The following is a 26,071-nucleotide window of genomic DNA, read 5'->3' as shown; positions in this document are numbered from 1 at the left end:
GAGCATTGCCTCTCTTTCTTTCCTTTAAATGTGCTGAGTATTCTCTAGGAGAACCCTGGAAATTCTTTGCTCCCAGACTCCCAGAAGTCTGCAGAAAGTGACTCAGCATAGATTAAAAACAGCTTAGTTAATCATTATTGAAATATGGGAAAAATTAAAATACATTTTTTGCTTGTAAAGCACAGAAAAGCAATAAAAACAATGCCAGACGGTTAATGCCTCTTTTGTACCTTTCATTTGAAAGACCTCAAAAGAACATCAAAATGAATAAAGGCAAAATCTATTCCCTATTGGCATCATTATACATGTTTGTATCCTTTAAAACTAAAACTCTAAAGACATCCATGAAGAGTAGAGGAATAAATGGCTCTGAAATGAGAAATGTATCTCTGGAGCTTTGTTCAACTGGCTTTGTTAGAATTCACTCAAATTGGACGATTACAAGAAAAGATCTCATTTGTTTCAGCATTGGGGGAGTAAATTAATATGTGGTGAACTGCTAATAATTGTCCCTTTATATTTTACATGTGTATTGTCTCCAAATTACAAAATTACTTTCTCATTATTAAAATAACAATGGAAAAAATAAATCTGCATTTCCTTAACATCATTAGTAATTGAGTCAGGAGGCTGACAGAGTAAAGCACAGAGGAGAGGTAGAGTAGTGCACTGTGGTACACTCAGAGTCAGGGATATTTTTGCATATCTTGGGCCAAATTCAGCTTCATGCCAGTGGGAACTACATCTGCTTAGCTCCAGGGCTACATTTGGTCCCATCCGTGAGTAAATTTGACTGCATCTGGTCAGCTGTAGTTAAGATTGCTCATGACCTTTTTTCTAATTCTCCTTGTTTCATTATTTAATGACTTGACCTTTGATTCTGTGGAGCCACTTCAGTGCTAAGTACAAAGATTTAATAACTAGAACTGGTTGATAAGTGACCTTTATTACGCAGACATTTTTCTTTACTAGAGAAACAACACTGTTTTGCAAGTTTTAATTCACAGTTTTAATTATCTTTTCTATTGTCTGTAAGCTTGCACAGAAAATTGAAAGGTCAAACATTTCATTTTCCTTACTGATTAAAATGCAAGTGCTCCTCAACTGTTACAATGTATCATTCAAAAAAGATGGGACAATTTGTCAGAATCATGCCCAGCTAACATTGCTGAGGAGTTTTATATAGTTCTGGGAAACAGCACAATGAATCATTTTTACAGAGGCAAAGCAAATTATTGAAGATAATAGCTCAGAGAGACACAGAGACAACAGTGTTTAGGGGCTACAGAAGTATCTAAATAGAGAGGGTGAGAAGAAAAGGTGAGTGGTTGTCTATGGTCATTTGTTTTCTTTAAGTAATATAGTATCTAGATATTATGTAAATGTATTTAGGGTTTGTGGAAGTTGCCGGATTATACCTTTGATTTAAGTCTTTTAACTAAAGAATATATACAGTATCGGTGCAGGCTTCTACACACTGTCCTGCCAATGTACCTCAGCCCTGACATGGGATGACCAGCTCTAAAGGTGAAGAGGGCATTTTGTTCTCCATTCAGTTCAGTTCTTATCTTCTCTGCTAAGGTTGCCGACAAGCTAGTGTTTAATCGTGATAGTATTTTTTGGGATGTAGACACCTATACATAGTCACTGCTAAGTGTAGAAAGGTCATCAATGGGGTAGGTTTTTGTAATTCTTTCATCTCCATCTCCTCCTACTCTCCCTCCCCATTTTCATGCACCTGTAACTAGAAATGCTGTCCCTGCTTCTTTCTTCTCTTTGTGCATATGACACCCTGGAGTTTTGCCACTGAGTTTAATGGAAAGAGGATTGGTTTCATATAGCTCTTGGAGGGTTAGTAAAACACAGGAATGGTAATATAGCATATTGAACCAGAAAAAGAGTTACAGAGCAGCTGTACAAGAATTGTTGAAACCATCATTCTAAAAGGTGACAATTATAAATCAGGACAACAGGTTACTGGGATACTTCCACAGAGGGCTACAATATACAATGAGTGAAAACTGATGCATATTCTGTAGTTAGACCACAGAGGGTCTGATTCCAAGCTATTGAAGTTGATTGAAAGATGTCCATTGATTTGGATCAGGTCCACATGGAGTGCTGAGTTAAGTTTTCATTGGCTTTCCGTGGAGCTGATTGCTTTTAGAAAAGATGCAAATTAGAACAGCTCAGGCAATTCCATCTTTTAAAAATATTCGTTCTGAGAAAGGCTAAAGAGACTAAGCCTCTTCCTGTTGAAAGAAAGCAGATTGCAAGGTAACCTACTAGATAAGCACTCCGAATTATGAAAGGATTTGATAAAATGGAACACGATAAATGGATCACAACAAAAAGGTTAGAAAACTGAGGGACACCATTGCAAGTGTAAGTGTATGACTTTTATTGAGGCAGAACAGTGAATAGAAAACATGGAATAAATTTCCAAGTGAGACCATCAAATCAAACAATTTAAATGAGTTTGAGAGAGCTATACATTTTAATGAAGAAGGAAGGACACAGCGAGAAAGCAATAGCATGAGGCTGAGACAGTTTTAAATGGGACTAGATTCTTGAGCCAAGTGATCTTTTCCCCTCCAGCAATTCCTTGTTCATTAGTTGTTAGTTTGAACTTTCATCCTAAAAAATATAAATTAGTCTACCAAGACTGCAACAGTCATTTTATGCTCGTATATGGGTTATGCTTATAGATTTCTTTAGTTCATCCATCCATGTACTCTCAAAGTATTTTAGGGACGATTTCTGTAACTAAGTGGTAAACAGAAAGGTGGTTGTGTTCAGCTGCATCTCCTGGGATTTCATTCATGCTGCCAGAGAGCTATTCAGGATAGCTCCCAAAGACTACAAAATGTACAGCATTCTCTAAAGAAAATATTGTTGATACTTTTGTGTGCAGTCAAGCATCCTTCACTCCTAGTGAAATGAAGAAAAGACATTTTAAAAAACAGCCAGAGCACACCAATCACTCCAGCACAAGCCTTTACATCTGTGTTTAAGATTACTTCAGGGGCCCGGTGGGTAGAACCTTTGTTAAGTTACGTATTTGTTACACATAGGAGGCACTGTTATTGTTATCATTTGGCCCTCTCTTAACCTGTTTGTCAACTTCTGACCTCACCATTTTCACATCTATCGCATTACAGTTTGTTGTCACAGAACAGATTGTGATGTCTTAGTTGGTTTCTTTCCAAGTCTGCAATTGTCAAATGTGGCTGGGACACGGATTCACATCACTGAAGTGAAAGGCTCCCACTCTGCTGCTAGCCATCCTTTAGAGGGGCAGGTAGCATGCCATAAGGCTGATGGCTCAACACTCACTGGTGTAAGAAGGCAATGGAGACATTGACTGCCAGCAGAGAGGAAAAGAAGAGATCAGGTCACTGATCAAAGATAAAGTTGGAGAGGATCCATAACCTTGGCTATGGGATGGATGAAGGACCAACATCAGCCCGGGTTCACTAAGCATCTGTAGACCTGGCCAATTCTTGTAGAACTGGTCTGCATTCAGGTGGATTTAGGATTCTAGATTCACATGTCACATGCTTGAATTACATACAGTGCTTTTCGTCTTCTAGCTGTTTATAAATATTTAGGGCTCAATGCTACTCTTCTTGGGCATCGGGGGGTTGTCTCACATGAGTCAGGCAAACAGTATGTGAAACAGGCTAATTCCCCCAATACTCCTGTGAGGTAGGAACCTATTGCTATTCCCATTTCATGCAGAGAAGCAGAGTCAGAGAATGTGCTCAGGTCCACAAAGAGAGTCTGTGAGAACCAGCATTAGAAGGACTCGGGTGTTCTTGGTTTGGGATCTGAACCTGCACTATTGAATTCAATGGAAATTTTGCCATTGACTTCAGTAGGCATAGATCAACCCTCTAGCTCACAGGTCCATGGTCAATTTGTATCTCATTGGCTCTTTCATGGGACATAAGTGTCCTCGGAAGAGAATCTGTATACATATAATAATGTGCTCCAGACATAAGGAGCTGTTTTATAAGGGCACAGGCACATTTTCCCATATATTCATAGGCTCAAGCTACAGTAGAATGCCTGCTGGAGAGCCACTTCAGAGCTGACTTTTATCACAGATTAAATATCCATTCATCCAAACCTATCGATGAAATATGCAATCCGTGCACAACTACATTTCCTTCATTCTTTTTTCTGTTTTTAAATCTACTACTGACAACAATCTCTTACAAGGGAACAAAACATCCATCTAACTATTATTTACATGTTTCTTATTTCAAATTCTTTTTAATTGAAAGGAAAAAATATATAGTGGAAGACACATGATTACTTTCCAGTTGATTTTGAAATGAGGAGAATAGAAGCAGAAGATTAGTGTGTGCTAATTTGTTTGGTAGAAAAGGATCTCATTCAGGGCTTAGTAACTATAGACTTTACTACCCGCTCCTCTACACAGGAATTGATGTGCTTTGAGAGAAATCTTGCTCCCAATTTGTTGGACTATTTACTTCTTTTAACTAAATTTTCCATCTCAATGTGTAAGACCTGTCATCTGTTTTGTTCTCTCTCTCTTTCAGCCTCTCCAGCTAGACTGTGACATCTGTGCCATTGTTTCGAACTCAGGTCAGATGGCTGGTCAGAAAGTGGGAATTGAGATTGACCAGTCTTCCTGTATATGGAGAATGAACAATGCTCCCACCAAGGGTTATGAGGAGGATGTTGGGAAGAAGACGACCATACGAGTGGTGTCACATACCAGTGTTCCCCTACTGCTCAAGAATCCTGAGTACTTTTTCAAGGAAGCCAATAGCACGGTCTATGTCATCTGGGGGCCTTTTCGAAACATGAGGAAAGATGGCAATGGCATTGTGTACAACATGCTGAAGAAAGCTGTTGACAGCTACCCCAATGCCAAAATCTATGTGACAACAGAAAAGCGCATGAGTTACTGTGATGGGGTATTTAAGGAGGAAACTGGAAAAGATCGGTAAGTCCTGCCTGTGAAGAGGTACTCTGATGTTAATGACAAAAGATAGACAAGAGAAGGCCATCTTGCATGCCAGCTCTTCAGTGAGCCCCCAGATATGTTTTTAATGGATTCATATATGTTTTTGACTGTTCCGGGCACTTGATGAGGCAGCAGACAGGCCCCATTTATCCCACCTTTGCTACCTTCTGTTATTTCCGTTTTTGTTGGCCTGGATCCCAAAAAATATTGGATACCTTCCTAAAGCCTTTTCAGAGCTGTGTGTGTTGTTTTCAGCTCAATTTAATATTGATTAAATTGACATGTTATTCAAAGAGGGGAGGCCTACACATCATTCCTACACATACAACCTCAGGACAAAGGGAAGAAGAGGTCGTATATTTACCTCTCTTGTCAAGATACCCTGTCAAGCTTTACCTCAAATCCAAATAATTCTCTTTCAGTTAAAATAGATGATCAGGCATATCACCAAATGGCTAGTGTTTCTAGTAAAATTATACTAAAGTTATATACCACTGGCTTGTGGAGAACCATGTGTGTGATTATGCTGCTCCAAGAGGGTGCTATATGCATGATGGAAGGTCAGTGAATTCCCCGTGTAGAGTAGAGAGTGAGCTCTACAGAGGCCATCTGCACAGCAGCATGTGGGGCTGGGGCTAGAGAGGGCTGAGGTAAGATTGGGGCTGGAGGATCTGCCAGGATCTATCCCCATCCCATCCATGGAACTGTGTGCTGGGAGAAAGGCTTCTTTAGTCCTTCACCCTGCACTTCCTGCATCCCCCAACCACACACACATTAGCAATCAAGTAACATCCCTATGTCACCACAAAAATTGTTTCCTATTATTACTTTTCCACGTAAAACTATTAATTAAATGTATCGTTAGCTTCATTTAATGTGATTTGCTGGGGGGAAAACAAGGAAAGCAAGCATCATGTCACCAGCTGGGACTCCTTGTACCCCAAGACAACACTCTACAAACCACTGGTGGTCTGCGGCCCACAGTTTGGGAACTACTGACATGCATCATCATTTAAATCCTCAATACGTGTTTTGTTGTGCTGCTTCATTCAGGGGTCTGGGTATGATAATGAAGGCTATTTGGGATCTGTTCTGCTTACTGAAGCAGCAAAGAGCAACAGAGCTCTCTGGATGAGAAAAAAATGGCTTCATGTATCATGTCAAACTATTATGATGTTGATACAGACTCTTTCAGGTACCTCAGCCAAATATTCCTTCAGTTCCTAGGAGAAACATCAGCGCTTGCTTCCAGTATTAGTTTAAACAGTGCTCAGTTTTTACCATGTTCCAAACAAGAAATTTGGAGGGAAACCAAGTTCTGCTCAACTTTAAAAATATACAGTGTGAGTTGTAACTGGATTTATTTTGGGTTTAATCCTAAAGTACTGCCTTTACGTATGGTGTACATTCCCAGTGCATAGTAAGATTACAACAGATTTCTAGTTTGTTAATCTTTTAATGAGCTTTCTGTTTCTATATTCTGTTGATGTAACGTCTCTTTAGGAAATTAATGGGACTTTAAATGTTCTCACCATAATAGTGCTCGCATTCTATTCTCAGAGTTATGAAAAGTATCAAACAGGCATGGTGTAGCCACTTATAGGCAAATAGATTCTGCTCCTGCACCACAGAAGTCAGTGGGAGCTTTGCCATTGATTTCAATAGGCATGGGATCAAGCCCATAATTTGTCTGTTTACAGTTCAATTATTGGTCAATGGAAGAAATGGGGCCAGAGCCATTATGGATTAATAGCAAACAACCTTCCTATTTTCAAAATGAAGTAATTTTTGTTCTACAGGGACAGCATAATATCTTCTTGAAATTGGCTTCCTGGATCTGGAGATTGGTCTTGACACACAGTATTGTGAATTTGGGCAGAGGCTTGGTCATTCAGGGTGGTGTGAGAGTTCATCCACTCTGAGTAATTGTTGTATATAAATAATATACATTGGCAGACATTCACAGTTTTGTATTAATGCATTTTAGTGGCACTGCCCTCTGTAGTGCTGTAAATCTGACAGTTTCTCGCAATACTTTACTGCACTTTCCTATATTATGTACATAGAGTCAGATGAAAGCAGAATTTGAAGCACATTTGAAGAAATGCCAATCAATAACTAAATTTTACATCATTATATTCATTTGAATCCAGGTGAGTAGTTATAAAGGCAGTTATAACTTTCCCTGTACTTTAGAAATGTAAGGGAAAACCTTATAAACTTCACTTAAGGTAATAATAGAGAAAACTGTAGTCTCCATTAAAGCAACAGAGTCAATTTTGGTCTGATAAAGTGCACTGAGCAGCTCTAAATAGGTTTTAATTAGCTGCTGCCAAAGCTGCACCACCCTCAGGGATGGGTACAATTAATGAAAACTAGCAGCAAATAGATCAATGTTACCAGATGTTATTGCCTTAGGTGAAGGTGATGAGGAGGAAGGGAGTGTCTTTTAAGGATCATTTAGAAAACAGTCTGCACTGAAAGTCACTTTCAGAAAGCAATAATATAATGAATCCTGAGTTTGCTAATATCACCTAGATCAGTCTAATGTGAACTCCATTTCTATCTATACTGCAAACAGCTCAGATTAACAACTCAGTGTGGTGCATATTGTATAGTGCCTTCAGCAAGATGAGTTCCGCAATCTGGGGCCAGCAATGCTGCAATAGTGTTCCTGTTCAATTACACACACAAACATGGGACCATCAAATGGAGCGGCTGCACAGTCAATGATGCACACCAGTGGTGATATTGGTTACTACTGGTATGAAATTTTTTAAGAGAGAAACCTAAACTAAGCACAGCTTAACCTGGTGGTTTTATTCATGGTTTATACATGTAACAACATAAAAAGCTCCATGATCCCAGATAGAAAACGTATTCCAGTGTCCTGAAATTCTCATTAAAAGTCACAAAATAAGAGGACTCTAAAACCTGGCCTGTTTTGTATGCGATTGACTTCCCATACACACCACCTGAACTCTCTATTACACTCATACCCACACAATTCAGTTCAGTGACACTCTATTGGCATGATTAGCTATGCAAGTGTCCCTAAAAAAGATCCAATGGTCCATGTTTTCAGCCAGGGAATGCAAATAAAACAACTGCCCCCACCCCACCAAAAAAAACCAACAAACCCTCTGCTCCTTAGTTTGAAGGGTTGTTTGTTTGTTTTTTTAAAATATCTTGGATAACCCCTAAAGCAACTAAATGGCTTTTGTGCTTCACTTTCAGAAGTTCTCAGCCACCTCTGTGCTTGTGCCAGATGGTGCTGCATATTAGGTTGTGAGAAAACTGTTTTATCATTTGTGGCAGAGAGACGGATCATTCTGCTCACTTACTTTTGAATCAGGATTCAGAATTTGGGTGGGGTGTTCAACCTGCTATTTTGTGCAGTTACTTGTTAATTATTTATTATCTTGGCAATATATGAGTCTTTTATTATAACGCTGTCATTTAGCTCTCTCAAATTATATTCATTTACTGTTCAGATTGACACTGTTAGATAACTGCAGTCATCACAGCTCACCTCAGCTAATATGTGGTTCTCCATGTGTCTGATTAATCTATACAAAGCCTGAGCGAGTGAGGATATCACTGAAATTAAGCAACAAAAGTACATCATGTTGCTGCCACTTATATTGTTTACTTCATATAACAGTCTCGCCAAATAATGAAGCTAGTAGTGGGCAAATATCAGTGCTTTAAACAATTTCCCTGGATGTTGGCTTGAATCAAATACTGGATTGCTTGGAGCGTGTTTGTGCCCCTTTTGTATTTGCTTTCCACAGATACACTAGTTTACCATCAGGAATTGTCAAGGTTGCTTCCCCACTTTGAACGCTAGGGTACAGATGTGGGGACCTGCATGAAAAACCTCCTAAGCTTATCTTTACCAGCTTAGGTCAAAACTTCCCCAAGGTACAAAATATTCCACCCTTTGTCCTTGGATTGGCCGCTACCACCACCAAACAAATACTGGTTACTGGGGAAGAGCTGTTTGGAAACGTCTTTCCCCCCAAAATACTTCCCAAAACCTTGCACCCCACTTCCTGGACAAGGTTTGGTAAAAAGCCTCACCAATTTGCATAGGTGACCACAGACCCAAACCCTTGGATCTGAGAACAATGAAAAAGCATTCAGTTTTCTTACAAGAAGACTTTTAATAGAGATAGAAGTAAATAGAAGTAAAGAAATCCCCCCTGTAACATCAGGATGGTAGATACCTTACAGGGTAATTAGATTTAAAACATAGAGAACCCCTCTAGGCAAAACCTTAAGTTATAAAAAGATACACAGACAGAAATAGTTATTCTATTCAGCACAATTCTTTTCTCAGCCATTTAAAGAAATCATAATCTAACGCATACCTAGCTAGATTACTTACTAAAAGTTCTAAGACTCCATTCCTGGTCTATCCCCGGCAAAGCAGCATATAGACAGACAGACCAGACCCTTTGTTTCTCTCCCTCCTCCCAGCTTTTGAAAGTATCTTGTCTCCTCGTTGGTCATTTTGGTCAGGTGCCAGTGAGGTTACCTTTAGCTTCTTAACCCTTTATAGGTGAGAGGATTTTTTTCTCTGGCCAGGAGGGATTTTAAAGGGGTTTACCCTTCCCTTTATATTTATGACAGGAATACTTGTGGAAATAGAATATGTTAGGCCAGAGTTACAAGAATCGCTTTCTGAATATTCTGTATGTGAAGTTGTGAATATTGCTACTGGAAACCTGGTTCTAAGAGCTGGAGTCTGCAACTCAGGGAGTACAAACAATAACTCGTGACCTATGTGTATGAAGTAATATATTCTAGATGGATTTTAAAAGGTTTTTTTGTGTTCTGTGTGCATCTCCTCATAACAAAAACTGTAAGGAAGGTGAAAAATTAAGTTACCTCCTTCTTCTGTTTTGAATGTGAGGGGATTGTTTTAAGAGAATGTTATTTTTTTACAGAATCAGGTAGACGTTTTATTAGATAGTGGAAGATGCCTACAGATCATAACTAAATAGAAAATATACAAATGTTTGAGTAAACATTTTTTTTGGGGGGGGGAGGAGTTTTTGTGGCTTTTGTTCAAGTATATTCATATCCTCCAGACCTAGGCCCTGAGCCTGTATCATTAAAGCCAATGGGAACTTTGCCATTGACTTCAGTGAACATAGAAGCTTCTAACCATGTTCCTTTCTTCAGTGCCAGTGTTCCAGATACATGTCTCTGAGCCTGTCCTGAACCATTCCTTGGCCCCTCCATCCTTTTGTTTTATAAAGGAATTTCTTCAAAAAAGATTAATGGCTTTGTCCATCTTAATCCATATAGTGACTAACAGTTTCATTGTCAGTTAAGACTCCTTTATTACCTGAAAAAAGCAAGGTTATAAAGCATGAAAGCTTAATGAAATAAATGGATTGTTCATTATAAAACACTTAAATCTCAACCCGTATCACTGGTTGTGGTCAATCACAGGCCTGGTAACAACTGTTCAGGAGTTTTATGCTCTCTGTATTTACTCCACCATGAACTGATAAGATGCCATTTGCTTCTGAATATGCTAGATTTATTCCCTGTAGCCCATTAATAGCTGCATTTATGTTTTTTTATGAAGATTTTCCTAATTAAGATAAACATTTTTCTCTGTTAGGCAGATGGAACACAATTGAAGGAGCTCCTTTTTTATGAACGTGCCAGTAAATCTGTAAATACTACATAAAGCAATAGCAGTTGCATTAAGAAACACAGCAATCACTGCATATACCAATTATGTAGTAAAGCTAAATTTTCTAACAAAAAGTTGATCAGAAATAGCTAATATTTTTGTGATAAAACTGTGGTAGGGAACGGATTTGTGTGTGTGTGTGAGAGAATGTACTGATTTTGTAATTATTGTTGACTCGAGCCATAAAATTATTTGTTGTTACCTGATGATGTAAGCCAAGCATTATATCATAAGTAGATACTTGATCTTCCTCTGTGCATTTTCCCCTTTCCTTTGAATGTATCTGTTGATTTCTGAAGAACAAAATACCACTTAATCTACTTTTCTGGTTGCTCTCTTGGTTTTGGCAAGCCAAATATTAAATCCTTATTGCAGTATGGTTCATTCTCTTATCTACATGTGCCTTCCTCCCACAGCACCCAAATTTTCTATCACTGATACCATAAATTCAGCTCTGCTGGTCATAGCAACACTGGGAGTGCTAGCATGGAGAAGGTCCTGCCTGCAGTTTTGCCGACTCTGAGAAAGGTTAGACAATATAGTGGTAAATATGCCAGCAGCCCTAGTAGCCTTGTGTACTCTAGCTCTCCCACCATTGCTTCTACTGGTGGAGCTAAGTGATAGTAGTAATTGTAGGAAATTTGGGAGGAAAAAGGTTAGTATAGGCACAGCTTATATGGAATTTTTGATATAATTTGTTGAAACTTTGCTGGACCGACTCCCATAATATTTCATGACTTTGCAGCTCACCATGGCTAAAATGATTTTCCTTTTTAAGGTGCCTAAATTAGAGCCATAGGAGTTGTTTAAAAAAAAGGGATAAATTCAGATCTTTCTCAAGAACATAACTTTGTTGCCAGGTGAAATGCAAGTGTCCTAAAACCGTAGTCGTTGTTGAAAGTCTTCGCTTATCATAATACACCATGATACAATAGCTGAGATACACTACTTAGACTAGAAGTTAAATGCAATATCACAGTTACCTTGGTGTGATAACTGTTGGTTATTGTGGGCTTCTTAATGGCAGTCACCTGAAGTGCACTGAGTCACATGTAGCATTTATGCTTCTATAGCAACAACTTCATTCATCTACAGGATTTGTTAAAAGAAAACTCACTGCAATCAAACAAACTGCTGAGACTCACATAAGGAATATTTGTTACAGAAATGCCATTCAGGCCTTGAAGGCAGCCCATCATGGGAGCAGGAAAAACTGACAGAAAAGTGTAGCTCTAGATAGAAAAGGTTGTGTTTGATCTGACCACTCATTAATCAATCAGGTTCATTCCCCAACAACCAGTCAGGCTTGTGTGTACACCACAGAAACTTTCAGTGATGATGTGAATAAGGGCTAAAAGTGACCTAACTCCAACGTTTTTGGGGGATGTACCTGTTGTACCAAATCTACAGAGGATCCACCTCTCTACCAATCTTTGTGTAGACAGGCAATGGTTGAGAAGAAAGATTGTTCAACAACGAAAGCTAGAACTGCCAAGGAAATAGGTTAGCCAGAGCCCAATTCAGACTTTCTTTTAAATTCAGACTTTCAATTTAAAAATGTCTGAAGAGAAACTAAACAAAACTACACTGAAAAATCAATGGGCATAAAAACTAATCCTGTGTGAAACTTCACACTTATTGTCCACCTATTTCTGGAGAAAAACAAGAATTTATGCTCCATTTTAGAATGCAGCCCTAACTGTGAAGCTGCTATCAGTATACCTCTGTGATGTATTTCTGTCTTAATATAGGCAAAAAGATTAGTCTTTCATGAGTTAAATATCTATTCCATACAAAGAATATATGATACAGTTTCAGAACAGTGACACTAATGTGTGCATGTGCTTATGCTGTAGATGGTAGAAAGTAACTTTCCGGGATATACAACTACACTTCTCCCCTTGATGTTCTTTTGGGATATAATACAACTTGAAGTGAGACAAATTTAACTGAATTACAGTAATGTTTCTTCTGGTTAGATAATCAAATTATCTAAGCTTGTAAAGGCGGGCATAGTTATGGATAGTGTGCACAAGAGGTACCAGGTGTAGCGTTACTCAGGTATTAATGTCTTCAGGAGATTTTGGAAGTTGCAACAGTTTGAGAAATATGACTTCTTCTGCAGGGACTTGGTCTGCACTAGCAATTTCTGTTAGTACAGCTATGTTGCTCAGGGGTGTGGAAAATCTACACCCCTGAGCCACGCAGTTATACTGACCTAACTCTCTTTCCCATCAGCATAGGTAGCGTCTTCACTGAAGTGCTGCAGGGGCACAGCTGTATCAGTGCAGTTGCATCAGTGTGAACTGCACTGCTGGAGCCTTTTAAACGTAGACAAGCCACTAGTATGAGTCTTCAGAAGTGTCCACAAACTGTCGGCGTGCTGTCTCAGATATTGATCAGTATATCAGGTGATCTGGGTGACAGTGCATGTGAATGTGAAACATCATGGACTCATCCCAAGCAGTTCTTGTTTATAATACCATTCAGTATGATTCATACCCCGCACTGTAGAGAGTACACACAACCCCACACAGTGCATTAATATCAAGTAAAAATACAACTGCAATCAAAGAAAATGTTCCTAAATGCCCATATTTTTTTTATTTTTGTAAGGTTATTCTGGTTATCCTGCCTGATCCTTGGAGACTCCTTTTTCTTTATTTTTATGTTATGGAAGAGTCATCCTATGAACATCTCCTTTATGCTACTGATACATAGGTTAAAGAGAGAGAGAGACATTATTTACCTGTCCAATAACCTTCTCTAAATGATTCATTTAAATAAAAAATAATCAAGTGATGCTTGATGCAAAACATTCGTAGATAGCTGTAGAAATTACCATGATGCCACAACTAGAGGATTATCACATCAGGATGAAAATAAGCGGCAAGAGTAGATGAATGCATTAGAAACAACGAGTCTATCCCTAATTACAGAAATCTTCTTAGCTTTAAAAAATAAGGAAAAATAAATTTCAAAAATAGTTGCTAAGTACTGAAGTGTTTCTTCATAAATTGTTTCACAGTTTTCATAAGAACATAAAAATGGCCACTCTGAGTCAGCCTAATGGTCCGTGTAGCCTAATATCCTGTCTTCCAACAGTGACCGGTACCAGACACATCAGGGGGAATGAACAGAACAGGGCAATTATTGAGTTATCCGGTCCCAGCTTCTGGCAGTCAGAGGCTTAGGGACACCCAGAGCATGGGACTGTGTCCCTGACCGTCTTGGGTAATAGCCATTGATGGACGTATCCTCCATAAACTTATCTAATTTTTTTTTAACCCAGTTCTACTTTTGGCCTTCACAACATCCCCTGGCAACAGGTTCCACAGGCAATGAGTTTCCATGAGGTATTGGCTGCAGTTTACATTCACAACATATTCTGAAGCTCCTGTCTCCTAAAGGTATTCCACAAATCTTCCATTTGAGTATTTCCAAGCACTTTACAGACATTAGTTGTTTAAACCTCAAAACATCCCTATGTGTCAGGGAAGTATTTATCCCCTTTTTACAGAGAAAGAAACTGAGGCTTAGAAAGATTAATCAATTTTCCCTGAGAAAAGGGACTCCAGGAAAGCAGTGGCTACTACTGCTTAGAAATTCACGCAAAAAAGCCTTTTTGAATTTTGCGTGTGTCACCATGACAACTTCTCAGTCTTCTGCTATTTCATGAACAATCAAAATTTCAGAGGAACAAAATCACCTGAAAAGTACTGGCAAAATGGTTTTCTTGTTCAATAAATGATAGTCACCAAATTTGTTCACTTCTATTATTGTGTTCTATGTAGATTTCTGTACTGTGTTGATCACTGTAGCTTTTGTGCACCTAACAGGAGTGCATTAAGCAATATAACTAACATCTATCATGTGTGATTTATTCCCTCATCCTCTCCGCAGAGGGACAATTGTGTGTTCTGGGTTTTTGGGGAGGTTGTTTGGGTTTTGGGGATTGGGTTTTTTGGTTTTTGTCCACACACTCTATGAATATATTCGAGAAGGCAGGGATGAGAAAGTGCACCTTGAATTCGGAGCAGAAGGTGATGACATATGTGAGGGTTCTTAGTTCCTGGGGGAGTTCATTCCATAGTCTCAGATGAAGTACTGAGCGAGCTTTGTCTCCTGCCCACATGAGCTCCACCCTTTTGGTGGATCGTTCCACTGTGCCGGAGGAACAGAGTTGTTGATCACTGTCTTCATCTCAGTACTTTAGGCGATATTGTAGGCCTGCTGGGTCCAGACCATTCAGCACCTTGAAGTTAAGGACTGAGACTCTCAACTTGATTTAATATTCTATGGAAAGACAGTGGAGAGACCGGAGGACAGGTTTGATGTGTGTGCAGTGTCCTGGGCTGGTGAGGAGAGGCACTACAGCTTTCTGTTCTAAGGGCTGATGGCTTCATGCCCAGATATATTGCATTGCTGTAGTCCAGACAAGAGATGACAAAGGCATGTATAACTGAGGACACATAATTGTTCACAGGGTGGGACAGAGTGTCCTAGTCAACCAGAGATGAAAGAAAGCATTATTTATGTGCTGTTATTTGAGAGGTGAGACATTATAGTCGGTGTGTTAGGCGCACAAAGAGTTCAAATGATTTGTTCAAAATCACTCAGTTACTTAATGGCAGATTAAGAAATACATCCCCAGGAGGACTTGCTCCTAATCCCCCTTTACTCTGATCACTAGGTAACATTTCTGTTAAAGGAATAATTTTAAGAGTTAGGAACTTCCCACACCCCCTTATACTTTTGATGGACAGAATGCAGAGTGTAGGGGTGCTTATTATTTTAACTAACTGTTAATGTATTGAGTGTAATGAGTGGACAGGACTGGGATTATACATCAAACTATTGGAATGTTCATTTCCCTTTGATCCAGACATCCTTAAAGAGGAAGTTTGGATCCAATTCCAAAAGTTAAGTCTTGAGTGTGTCTTTATTCTCCATTTTTGAAATTTCATCAATAGGCTTGACCCATGTTAGACTAAATTCAGAGTGGTATGAGCAGCAGTAGATCGAAAGATCTCAGCTGAGTTGCTCCTTGCTTGCACATATTAGGACTGAGATTGGCCAATTGCTTATATGTTTTCTTCATTGTTATTTTACAATTCTCCCTGTGGCTGTAATATTGATTTTGAAACTGTGGCCGTCATTATAGTAAAATGGAGGCATTAATAATTTGATCTCTATGGGTGGATTATAATAAAAGGCATTATAAATAATTGCCCACTAATGTGAAAAGTGGAAATACATTCAGTATTATATTACTCATAATGTAATCATTAAAATAACAATTATGTGATAATGAAAGGACTCATTATGCTTTAGTTTATCTTTACATAATGTTAATAGCTAATGAAAATGTGAAGATTATATCTAATTAAATTTAGCAGTATCTACTGCAATAGTTGCAAAGAGATGATCTTTCACAGAAACAGTGGATTCATATATACTAGTGAATCTCAAGTCCATTTTCAGATATTCAGAAATGTGACCACTTTATAATCAAAACTGTAACTGATTTTATTTCTGTTAAATGAACTGGAAATGTGTAACCTTCATGAACCTTAATTTATTAAGGGTCCTTGAAATTACATTGATGTGAAGTTCTGAATAAAGGAGAACAAGAATCCTGTATAATGACAGGTTTCAGAGGAACAGCCGTGTTAGTCTGTATTCGCAAAAAGAAAAGGAGTACTTGTGGCACCTTAGAGACTAACCAATTTATTTGAGCATGAGCTTTCGTGAGCTACAGCTCACTTCATCAGATGTTTACCGTGGAAACTGCAGCAGACTTTATATACACACAGAGAATATGAAACAATACCTCCTCCCACCCCACTGTCCTGCTGGTAATAGCTTATCTAAAGTGATCAACAGGTGGGTCATTTCACATTTCACATTTGGGGACAATGTATACCTTCAGATCAGCGGCACTGCTATGGGTACCCGCATGGCCCCACAGTATGCCAACATTTTTATGGCTGATTTAGAACAACGCTTCCTCAGCTCTCGTCCCCTAAAGCCCCTACTCTACTTGCGCTATATTGATGACATCTTCATCATCTGGACCCATGGAAAAGAAGCCCTTGAGGAATTCCACCACGATTTCAACAATTTCCATCCCACCACCAACCTCAGCCTGGTCCAGTCCACACAAGAGATCCACTTCCTGGACACTACAGTGCTAATTAACAATGGCCACATAAACACCACCCTATACCGGAAACCTACTGACCGCTATTCCTACCTGCATGCCTCCAGCTTTCACCCTGACCACACCACACGATCCATCGTCTACAGCCAAGCTCTGCGATACAACCGCATTTGCTCCAACCCCTCAGACAGAGACAAACACCTACAAGATCTCTGTCAAGCTTTCTTACAACTACAATACCCACCTGCAGAAGTAAAGAAACAGATTGATAGAGCCAGAAGAGTTCCCAGAAGTTACCTACTACAGGACAGGCCTAACAAAGAAAATAACAGAACGCCACTAGCGGTCACCTTCAGCCCCCAACTAAAACCCCTCCAACGCATTATTAAGGATCTACAACCTATCCTAAAGGATGACCCAACACTCTCACAAGTCTTGGGAGACAGGCCAGTCCTTGCCTACAGACAGCCCCGCAACCTGAAGCAAATACTCACCAACAACCACATACCACACAACAGAACCACTAACCCAGGAACTTATCCTTGCAACAAAGCCCGTTGCCAATTGTGCCCACATATCTATTCAGGGGACACCATCACAGGGCCTAATAACATCAGCCACACTATCAGAGGCTCGTTCACCTGCACATCCACCAATGTGATATATGCCATCATGTGCCAGCAATGCCCCTCTGCCATGTACATTGGTCAAACTGGACAGTCTCTACGTAAAAGAATAAATGGACACAAATCAGATGTCAAGAATTATAACATTCATAAACCAGTCGGAGAACACTTCAATCTCTCTGGTCACGCAATCACAGACATGAAGGTCGCTATCTTAAAACAAAAAAACTTCAAATCCAGACTCCAGCGAGAAACTGCTGAATTGGAATTCATTTGCAAATTGGATACTATTAATTTAGGCTTAAATAGAGACTGGGAGTGGCTAAGTCATTATGCAAGGTAGCCTGTTTCTTCTTGTTTTTTCCTACCCCCCCCCCTCCAGATGTTCTGGTTTAACTTGGATTTAAACTTGGAGAGTGGTCAGTTTAGATGAGCTATTACCAGCAGGAGAGTGAGTTTGTGTGTGTATGGGGGTGGGGGGGATGTGAGAAAACCTTGATCTATGCAGGAAATAGCCCGACTTGATTATGCAAAGAGTTGTCACTTTGGATGGGCTAGCACCAGCAGGAGAGTGAATTTGTGTGGGGGGGTGGAGGGTGAGAAAACCTGGATTTGTGCTGGAAATGACCCACCTGTTGATCACTTTAGATAAGCTATTACCAGCAGGACAGTGGGGTGGGAGGAGGTATTGTTTCATATTCTCTGTGTGTATATAAAGTCTGCTGCAGTTTCCACGGTAAACATCTGATGAAGTGAGCTGTAGCTCACGAAAGCTCATGCTCAAATAAATTGGTTAGTCTCTAAGGTGCCACAAGTACTCCTTTTCTTTTTAAGAATCCTGTAGAATCAATTGTACTGAATCAATCAGTGAACAAAACAAATTCAAGTAATTTTTCTTAGTCTAGAAGATTACCACTGATATGCAAGAGGAATAGAGAAAATAGTCTAGCAATGTGTGAGTTCGTGGGATTTGTGGTCTCTTTCTGTTGGGAAGAAAAATTAATTCTGTGAGAGAAAAATTAATTGAATTAAATTTTAAGGGTTACATGCACGTATTTGCAGAACTATAGTGACTTTGTTTTAGTATTGGTACAACTAGTTGTTATTCAGTTTTTCTGTTGTAAACCCCTAAATCTGTAAACAAGCTCTGCACTTGAAATTTATTTTTTCTTCTATATTCACAGAATCATATTCCTAGACAAAACCGCTGTGTTAGGATAGAGAGTACATATCAGTAATTTAGGGTCAGATCATTAAAAGGATATTAAATTATCCCCAAAATTATAACTCAGGAAATTCAGAGTTAAGGTTAAATTTAAAAGAAATTTGAACATGTTAAAATATGGAAATGCACAGTTTGGGCACCCAAACAACCTTAACGCTGCCCCATAGTGCCCATGCAATAATCACTGGTTATGAATAAGACATTTTTGGGTTTGTGATCCCTATTAGAAGAAAATGATTATTAGATGCATTAGATTTCCCCTTCCCTTTTCTCTTCCTCTTCCCCGTGTGTCACTACAGGTGACATATTGTGTTTCATACATAACAAAGAGGTTGAAACCTTGTTATAAGTGCAAAGCTCAACTCAGCCTTAACTATGGACCAGTGACTGGCACCTCCAGAATAAATTAGAGATGGAAATGGCATATTAGGTCATCTAATCTATTCCCCCTCAAAAAAGAAGAATTTGTCCATATTATTGAAGCTATTTGAGCTAGGGGTTTAAACATTTTATTTTACTGATTTTTGTAGTTTTTTCCCCCACTGATATTAATGGAAAATGTCTTCAGTGTAACACTGGAAATTCCATTCACTCTTATTGTCATCTTTGAGAGGCAGATGTTCTTTCTTTCTTTCTTTCTTTCTTTCTTTCTTTCTTTCTTTCTTTCTTTCTTTCTTTCTTTCTTTCTTTCTTTCTTTCTTTCATTTTAGTCTCTTACTGATGATCTTTTGTCATTCCTTCTGCCTCCTTCTCTCCCCAGTGCACATACACACCCAGGAGAGTCTTTAGAATGGTGGGAAACTACCAACCAAGTAGCCCCTTCTCTGCTGCAGTTATAGAGCAACCTGGCATCCCCTCCAAAGGCCAAAGAAAGAGATAGAGGAGCCTCTCCAACCCAGAAGAAAAATGAGGAAGGGGACCAAGAACCACCAGCTTCACTCCACATCACATCTCACGACATTCCAAAAGATAAGACTGGCAGGAGGTCTTGAGGGTGATTGGGAAGGAAATAGAGACAGAGGAGAGCAGCTTCTGCATGGGGCTGCTCCTGGGATGTTCCCCATGGAGGTTTGGGTTCTTTGTTTCAAATTGCCGTGCTTACTTGCAGGGGTTGTTTTCCACTTTAAGTTCCTGTAGGTGAGGTTCTGTGAGAAATAGAATCTGAGTCAGTGAGGTGCGGGACGGCTGACGCCTTCATGCTCCTACCCAGCAGCCATGATAGGTCTATGTGCATTATCATGTAAACCCTGAAGCAAGTTCTAGTCCACCAAGTTCTGCTGAGACTAGGTCATCCAGCTGTATACATAGGTGACTTCAACAGCCACTATCCTGACTGGGATCATCTAACAATGATCTTGCCCTCATCCATGATGCAAAGCAGGAGTGCCCCTTCCACTCCACAAGATGGTCTCGTGAATACTCTCCTGGTTTGTGCTTAGTGTCTCTCCTGTATCACGTCAAGTCTTGGAAGACATTCCACACAGCCAACACAAATCTTCTATTACCCACATCTGCTGATAAATCCCCATCATTAGAACCTTTAACAAACCAAGATGGAACTTCAGGAAGAAGTTCACAGATGCTCTAGAAAAAAGTGTTATCTGCATACTACCGCACATCATCCCAGTCAAGCTTTCATTCAATTCCAAAGAGCCATCTTCAAAGCCTGTTTGCATATCTATACCACACAACCGCTGTCCAGTCTACACACCATGCCTTGATGCTGAATGTGCTAAACTTCTCAGTCAGTATGAATTCTCTGATGATGCAGATTTGCTGGTCCTCTGAGTGAGTCACTGGATGCTGCTAGAAGGCACAATTGGAAGAGACGACTTGGAATCTAGATGTCACTCACTCAAGTCAGAAATGCTGGAATTTAATTCGTTGTCTCAGCACAGCTCAGCAACCATCGGCCTAAGCCAACCACCTGTTACACCAAACCAACCTGCCAGCCATCTGAATGTGTCAAAGGCCCCAGATGAGAACATGTCAGATGACAAGTCCATGATGAATGGTGTCAGCTCCATCGGAGAAATGACACTCTGCAACTCACGGAGCTGTTCCCAGCCACAGACTTAGACAAAATTCTGAGTGATATTAGGAGCAGCACTACTGCTGGCTATGACAATATATTGTTTGTGTTCTTAACACATCTCAGGACTTGTGCTCTTAAGCAGCTGGCACAGCTCTGCACATGATTGGTCAATGAAGAGCAACTTTTGAAGACCTGGTGAATGTCAAAAGTCATTGCTCTCCTGAAACCACAGAAAGACCCACATAGTGATGCAAGCTATCAACTGATATCTCTGTTGTCTGTGTCATTCAAAGTGCTGACTCATCTCATTCTTCTATGCATCGCCCCAGAAATGGAGTCAGTAGACCGAGTCAAGCAAGCGGGCTTTCGGAGAGGATGGAGCATCTGTGATGAAGTGCTATTGACAACATTAATCAAAAATGGCTTTCTGAAAAACCCGAAGGCAAGAGCAGTATTTCTGGACCTGACAGCCGCGCATGACTAAGTCTGGCTCATGGTCTGGCTCTCGTTCAGGAGCACTCCCATCGTGGCTAGTAAACGTCACTGACTTTCTCCTCCACAACAGATGTTTCCAAGTACACACGGGAGACAAAGTTAGCGCCTGGAAAAGGCAACAAATCAATCTACCCCGAGGGTCCGTGCTGGCACCAATACTTTTCAACCTACGCACAAATGAGCTTCTGCTTATCCAGTCCTGCAAATGATATTTATTTAGGCATGCAAACATAGTCACTCCAAGAACTTGAAGATGCCCTCAATGCCAACTTGATTAACATGGCCAAATCCTGTAGTCAGCGGCATTTGCAACCAAATATGACCAAATCAGATTTGAATGTGTTCCATCTTTACAATGCCAGAGCAGACCAAGAACTGAATATCTTTCTCAATGGACCTGTCTTGAAACACAAATCCTACCCAGTCTACTTCGGAGCAACCCAAGATAGATCTCTCATATCTTTATCATCCAGGGAAAACTGCAGCTAAGGCTCAATCGCATAACAACCTTCTAATCAAATTGGCCAGCACTTCATGGCGAGCAAATATGCAAACTCTCCAGTCATCTGGTTTAGCCATCTGTTACTCTTCAGCAGAATATTGTGCACCAGTCTGGCTCCGTTTGTCTCACATGAAGTTGGTTGAGACACAACTGTATTCAACCATGCCTACTGTAACTGGGATGATTTGACCCACACCAGTACTGTGGCTCCCCACGTTAAACGACATCACTCCTCCACATATCTGTCATGAGGATGCTACAGCCAAAATGGTTGAGAAGAATAGAGCAAGCCTGAGCCTACCACTATACACATTCCTCTTCGACCATCCAGGAGCACACTTGTGGTTAAGCACCCATTGTGGGCACATTTGCCTTGCCCAGATTTCTCTGTGATTTTTGTGGCATGAAGAGGGGTCTGCAGCTGATGTCAGTAACCAGTTTCTTATAACTGACCCGCGATGTTCCCTCTATTTTTTTCCATCCGTGTGTGGAATAAATTTTGTTATGTGTACCGAGGTATGTGCCTATGTGCGCGACCAGTAGAAACAAAACACCTAGATATAATATATATTTTTTAAAAGTTACCACAGAGATAATTACTTCAGCCAGGACAGGTTAGGCATTTTAGAACTCACTACTCAAAGAATTAAATTTAAGTGTAAGAGAAATAAAAATTATGAAATGCATAGACCAGTCAAAACACTAAAATAAGACACTTTGAAAGAATAAAATTACAGAGACTATATGTGCATTGCAGGAAGTAGCAAGAAGTAATAACAACAATAATACAGGTATGTGTTGGGAAGTGTGTGAAAGGGACAGAGACTCTGTGTGTGTGTGTGTGTGTGTGTGTGTGTGAGAGAGAGAGAGAGAGACTGTGTGTGTGTTGGCTGCTGGGGAAAGCCGTGCACTGTCTCTTTAAGACACTCACTGAAAGCTCTCCTGCTCTGTCCTGAGCGCTGTTGTCTCCCCTCCCCTGCTCTGTGGAGATGGGGTACAGGGGGAAGGGGAAATAGAAAGAGAGACTGTGTGAGCTGGCTGTTGGGGAAATCTCAGAAACAGTGCATTCACTATCTCTTTAAGAAAGGCACTCAGCCACTCACCATTCAGACACCGGACCGCAGCCAGGCTGTCCCCTCTGCCCTGCTCTGCGGAGATGGGGTACAGGAGTGGAGAGAGGGGGACACCCTGACATTAATACACGCCCCCGCACAGCCAGCAGGAGGGTTCCAGCTCTCAGGAGCAGCTGCAGGATGGACCAACGTGGTGGGAGGGGCACCTGAACACATGCTGCCGGCTGTGGGTGCTCTGCTAATGAGCTGGGCGGCACTTAAATCTCTCCTGTGCAGCCACCCAAGCTCGCAGCTTACAGGGAACACAGCTGACCCAACCACATGTGTACCTGGCTTTGATTTGCGACACTGTTCATGAGCCCTTCTGAACAGATTTTGAATGGGCCGGAGTCAATATACAGCCAGTCTTCACACCTGGGGCCAACAAGATGACCCCACATGTGGCTGTGGCTAAAGACAGACAATTTCTCACATCACTGACAACTGCCCTCTGGCCAGGTTTGATAATGGTCTGAGGGCGCTGCACTTTGCTGATGAGGCAGCCATAAATTGGCTTGACAAGCTCCACATTTGGTAAGAAGACATAAGCCCAGTGGAGGCAAACATCACAGGAAGTTCCACCGTGGAAGGTAGGCTTACAGCTTCCCTCAGAGTCTGCCTGGACCAATTACGGGCTATTTAAACCCAGGAGGAGTTCCAGGAAGCATTGGATGCAACAAGGTGGGACTGCCCTGCTAGTTATAGTGATGGATGTGCTGCATGGTTTGCTCTTGAACTCCTGACCCCAGCTCTGGCTCCTGGTTCTTTGCCCGGCTCTGACCTTCAACACTGTTCCTGGCCTCTGACCATGACTGCTCTGAACACTAGGCCTGGCCACCCAAGCATGGTTGTGGCACTGTGAACCAGACGACAGCGTAGGGTTTGTGAGTCAAACCATGCAGGGTTGCACATTCCTGATCAAAACATAGTTATTTTGTCTCTGAGTCTTTTGTTGTTGTTTGGGAGTCTGGAGAGCTCAATAGCTAGCTTAGACGTGTTTGTCAGGAACCCTGAGGTCTGGCTTCCAGCAATCCCTACAGCTTTTCCACTCTTATGCCTCTCCCTCTTTGTACCTTGTCTGTTCCTTTTGGGCTGGTTGACTCTAGTCACAATGTGTAATGTTGTCCGTGTTCTTTGCCTGGTAATGGCCTCTTCCTTGTTTATATTTCTATTTTCATGGGCCCATTGTGCTTGTTTGGTTTGCCATGTTTCTTGGGGTTTTCTTTAATCTTTATTTCCTTTTGGAGTCCTTTGTTTTATTGATATTTTCTACATTTTTTCCTTTGATTTCCTTCGCCGTTGTTTGTTTTTAGCCCTGCTTTATGTCTTTCTTGACGTCTGCTCACTCCCCTTTCTCTTTGATACATGTTGCCTCTGGTTCACTGACAGTTCTCAGCACACACTCTCTAAAGTGGCTCACTGAGTGGGAGCTGCATGGCAGCTGATGAGGAACATAACAGTGACTGAGTGATTGGGATGGAGCTGCCTTGCTCTGTGCAATCCAAGCTTTTTCACTTGAATCATAGGGAACTAGATTCCTCTCAGTGGCTTACACAGGTTGGTCAGAGAGAGCAGGCATGAGAGCCCTGATCTAGAACTGGACATCTGTAGTTACTTGAGCTGGGGTGGAGAACAAGCGAGGAAGAGAGAGAATTTTGTAGTGGGATGTGGAAGCTGTGACACTGTGGACCAACTTACATTATTTAAAATTATTTAATCGTGGTTGTTGATAGGATGAATTAAAGGAGCAGGGAGCTTGAATGTTGATCAGAAGGCAACTGTATGTCCATGCTCATTTTTATAATAAAAAAAAATGAAAATTGAGCAAAATTTAAGTTCATTTTGGTCATGCTACAAAGCCCTAAGCTTTGCCATTTCAAGGCATTTCAAGTACTAAATGTGTATACCTAATATTGCCCTCTCACACTCTGTGTCTTTGGTGTGTAGCACTGTAAATGCAGTCACTGAAATACAATTTGAGACTTGGGTATGTCTAAACTGCAAAGCATATACAAAAGCAAAAACCCACAGCAGCAGGTCTCTGAGCCTGGGTCAAATGACTCAGGCTCACAGGGCTTACCCATATGGGGCTAAAAATAGCAGTGTAAACATTCCCACTTGGGCTGGACCAAAGGCTCTGAGACCCATTATTCATTCCCGTTGCCCAGCAAGCTGTGTGTACCGTTTACAGCCTAAACTCAAACATGCAGATTCTAAGGTAGATGTAGAAGGCAGGAAGGGAAATACAACCTAGAGGGAGCCACTATAAGGTGGATGCATAACTGGTTGGAAAACTGTTCCCAGAGAGTAGGTATCAGTGGTTCACAGTCATGCTGGAAGGGCATAATGAGTGGGGTCCCGAAGGGATCAGTTCTGGGTCTGGTTCTGTTCAATATCTTCATCAATGATTTAGATAATGGCACAGAGAGTACGCTTATCAAGTTTGCGGACAATACCAAGCTGAGAGGGATTGCATGTGCTTTTGGACAAACTGGAGAAATGGTCTGAAGTAAATAGGAAGAAATTCAATAAGGACAAATGCAAAATACTCCATTTAGGAAGAAACAGTCAGTTGCACACATACAAAATGGGAAATGACTGCCTAGGAAGGAGTAGTGTGGAAAAGGATCTGGAGGTCATAGTGGACCACAAGCTAAATATGAGTCAACAGTGTAACACTGTTGCAAAAAAAGCAACCATCTTTCTGGGATGTATTAGCAGGAGCGTTGTAAGCAAGACACAAGAAATAATTCTTCTGCTCTACTCCGCGCTGATTAGGCCTCAACTGGAGTATTATGTCCAGTTCTGGGCAAGTTTCAGAAAGATGTGGACAAATTGGAGAAAGTCTAGAGAAGAGCAACAAAAAATGATTAAAGGTCTAGAAAAAACATGACCTATGAGGAAAGATTGAAAAAAATGGGTTTGTTTAGTCTGGAAAAGAGAAGACTGAAAGGGGACATGATAACAGTTTTCAAGTACATAAAAGGATGTTACAAGGAGGAGGGAGAAAAATTGTTCTTCTTAACCTCAGGGTAGGACAAGAAGCAATGGGCTTAAATTGCAGCAAGGGAGGTTTAGGTTGGACATAAGGAAAAACTTCCTGTCAGGGTGGTTAAGAACTGGAATAAATTGCCTAGGGAGATTTTGGAATCTCATCATTGACTCACTTGCTCTTAAAAATCTCCAAACACCTGTCAGGGA

At 40.7% G+C, this 26,071-nt stretch overlaps 1 protein-coding gene across 5 annotated transcripts in view; it reads left to right on the top strand.

The window, feature by feature from the left end:
• The window catches only part of ST6GALNAC3 (ST6 N-acetylgalactosaminide alpha-2,6-sialyltransferase 3), a 319,905-nt gene that overhangs the window by 192,987 nt on the left and 100,847 nt on the right, over positions 1–26,071 (top strand). For all 5 annotated transcript variants that reach the window (XM_048860870.2, XM_048860871.2, XM_075131727.1 and 2 more), the window contains one exon: positions 4,569–4,978. In XM_048860870.2, coding sequence (XP_048716827.1) covers positions 4,569–4,978 — 410 coding nt within the window. The remainder of the gene's footprint in view (positions 1–4,568; positions 4,979–26,071) is intronic.

Source organism: Caretta caretta, chromosome 8 (assembly GCF_965140235.1).
Source record: "Caretta caretta isolate rCarCar2 chromosome 8, rCarCar1.hap1, whole genome shotgun sequence".
Classification (NCBI taxonomy): domain Eukaryota; kingdom Metazoa; phylum Chordata; order Testudines; family Cheloniidae; genus Caretta; species Caretta caretta.
The sequence above is the reverse complement of the archived record's forward strand: the minus strand, read 5'-3'. Positions and strand labels throughout refer to the sequence as shown.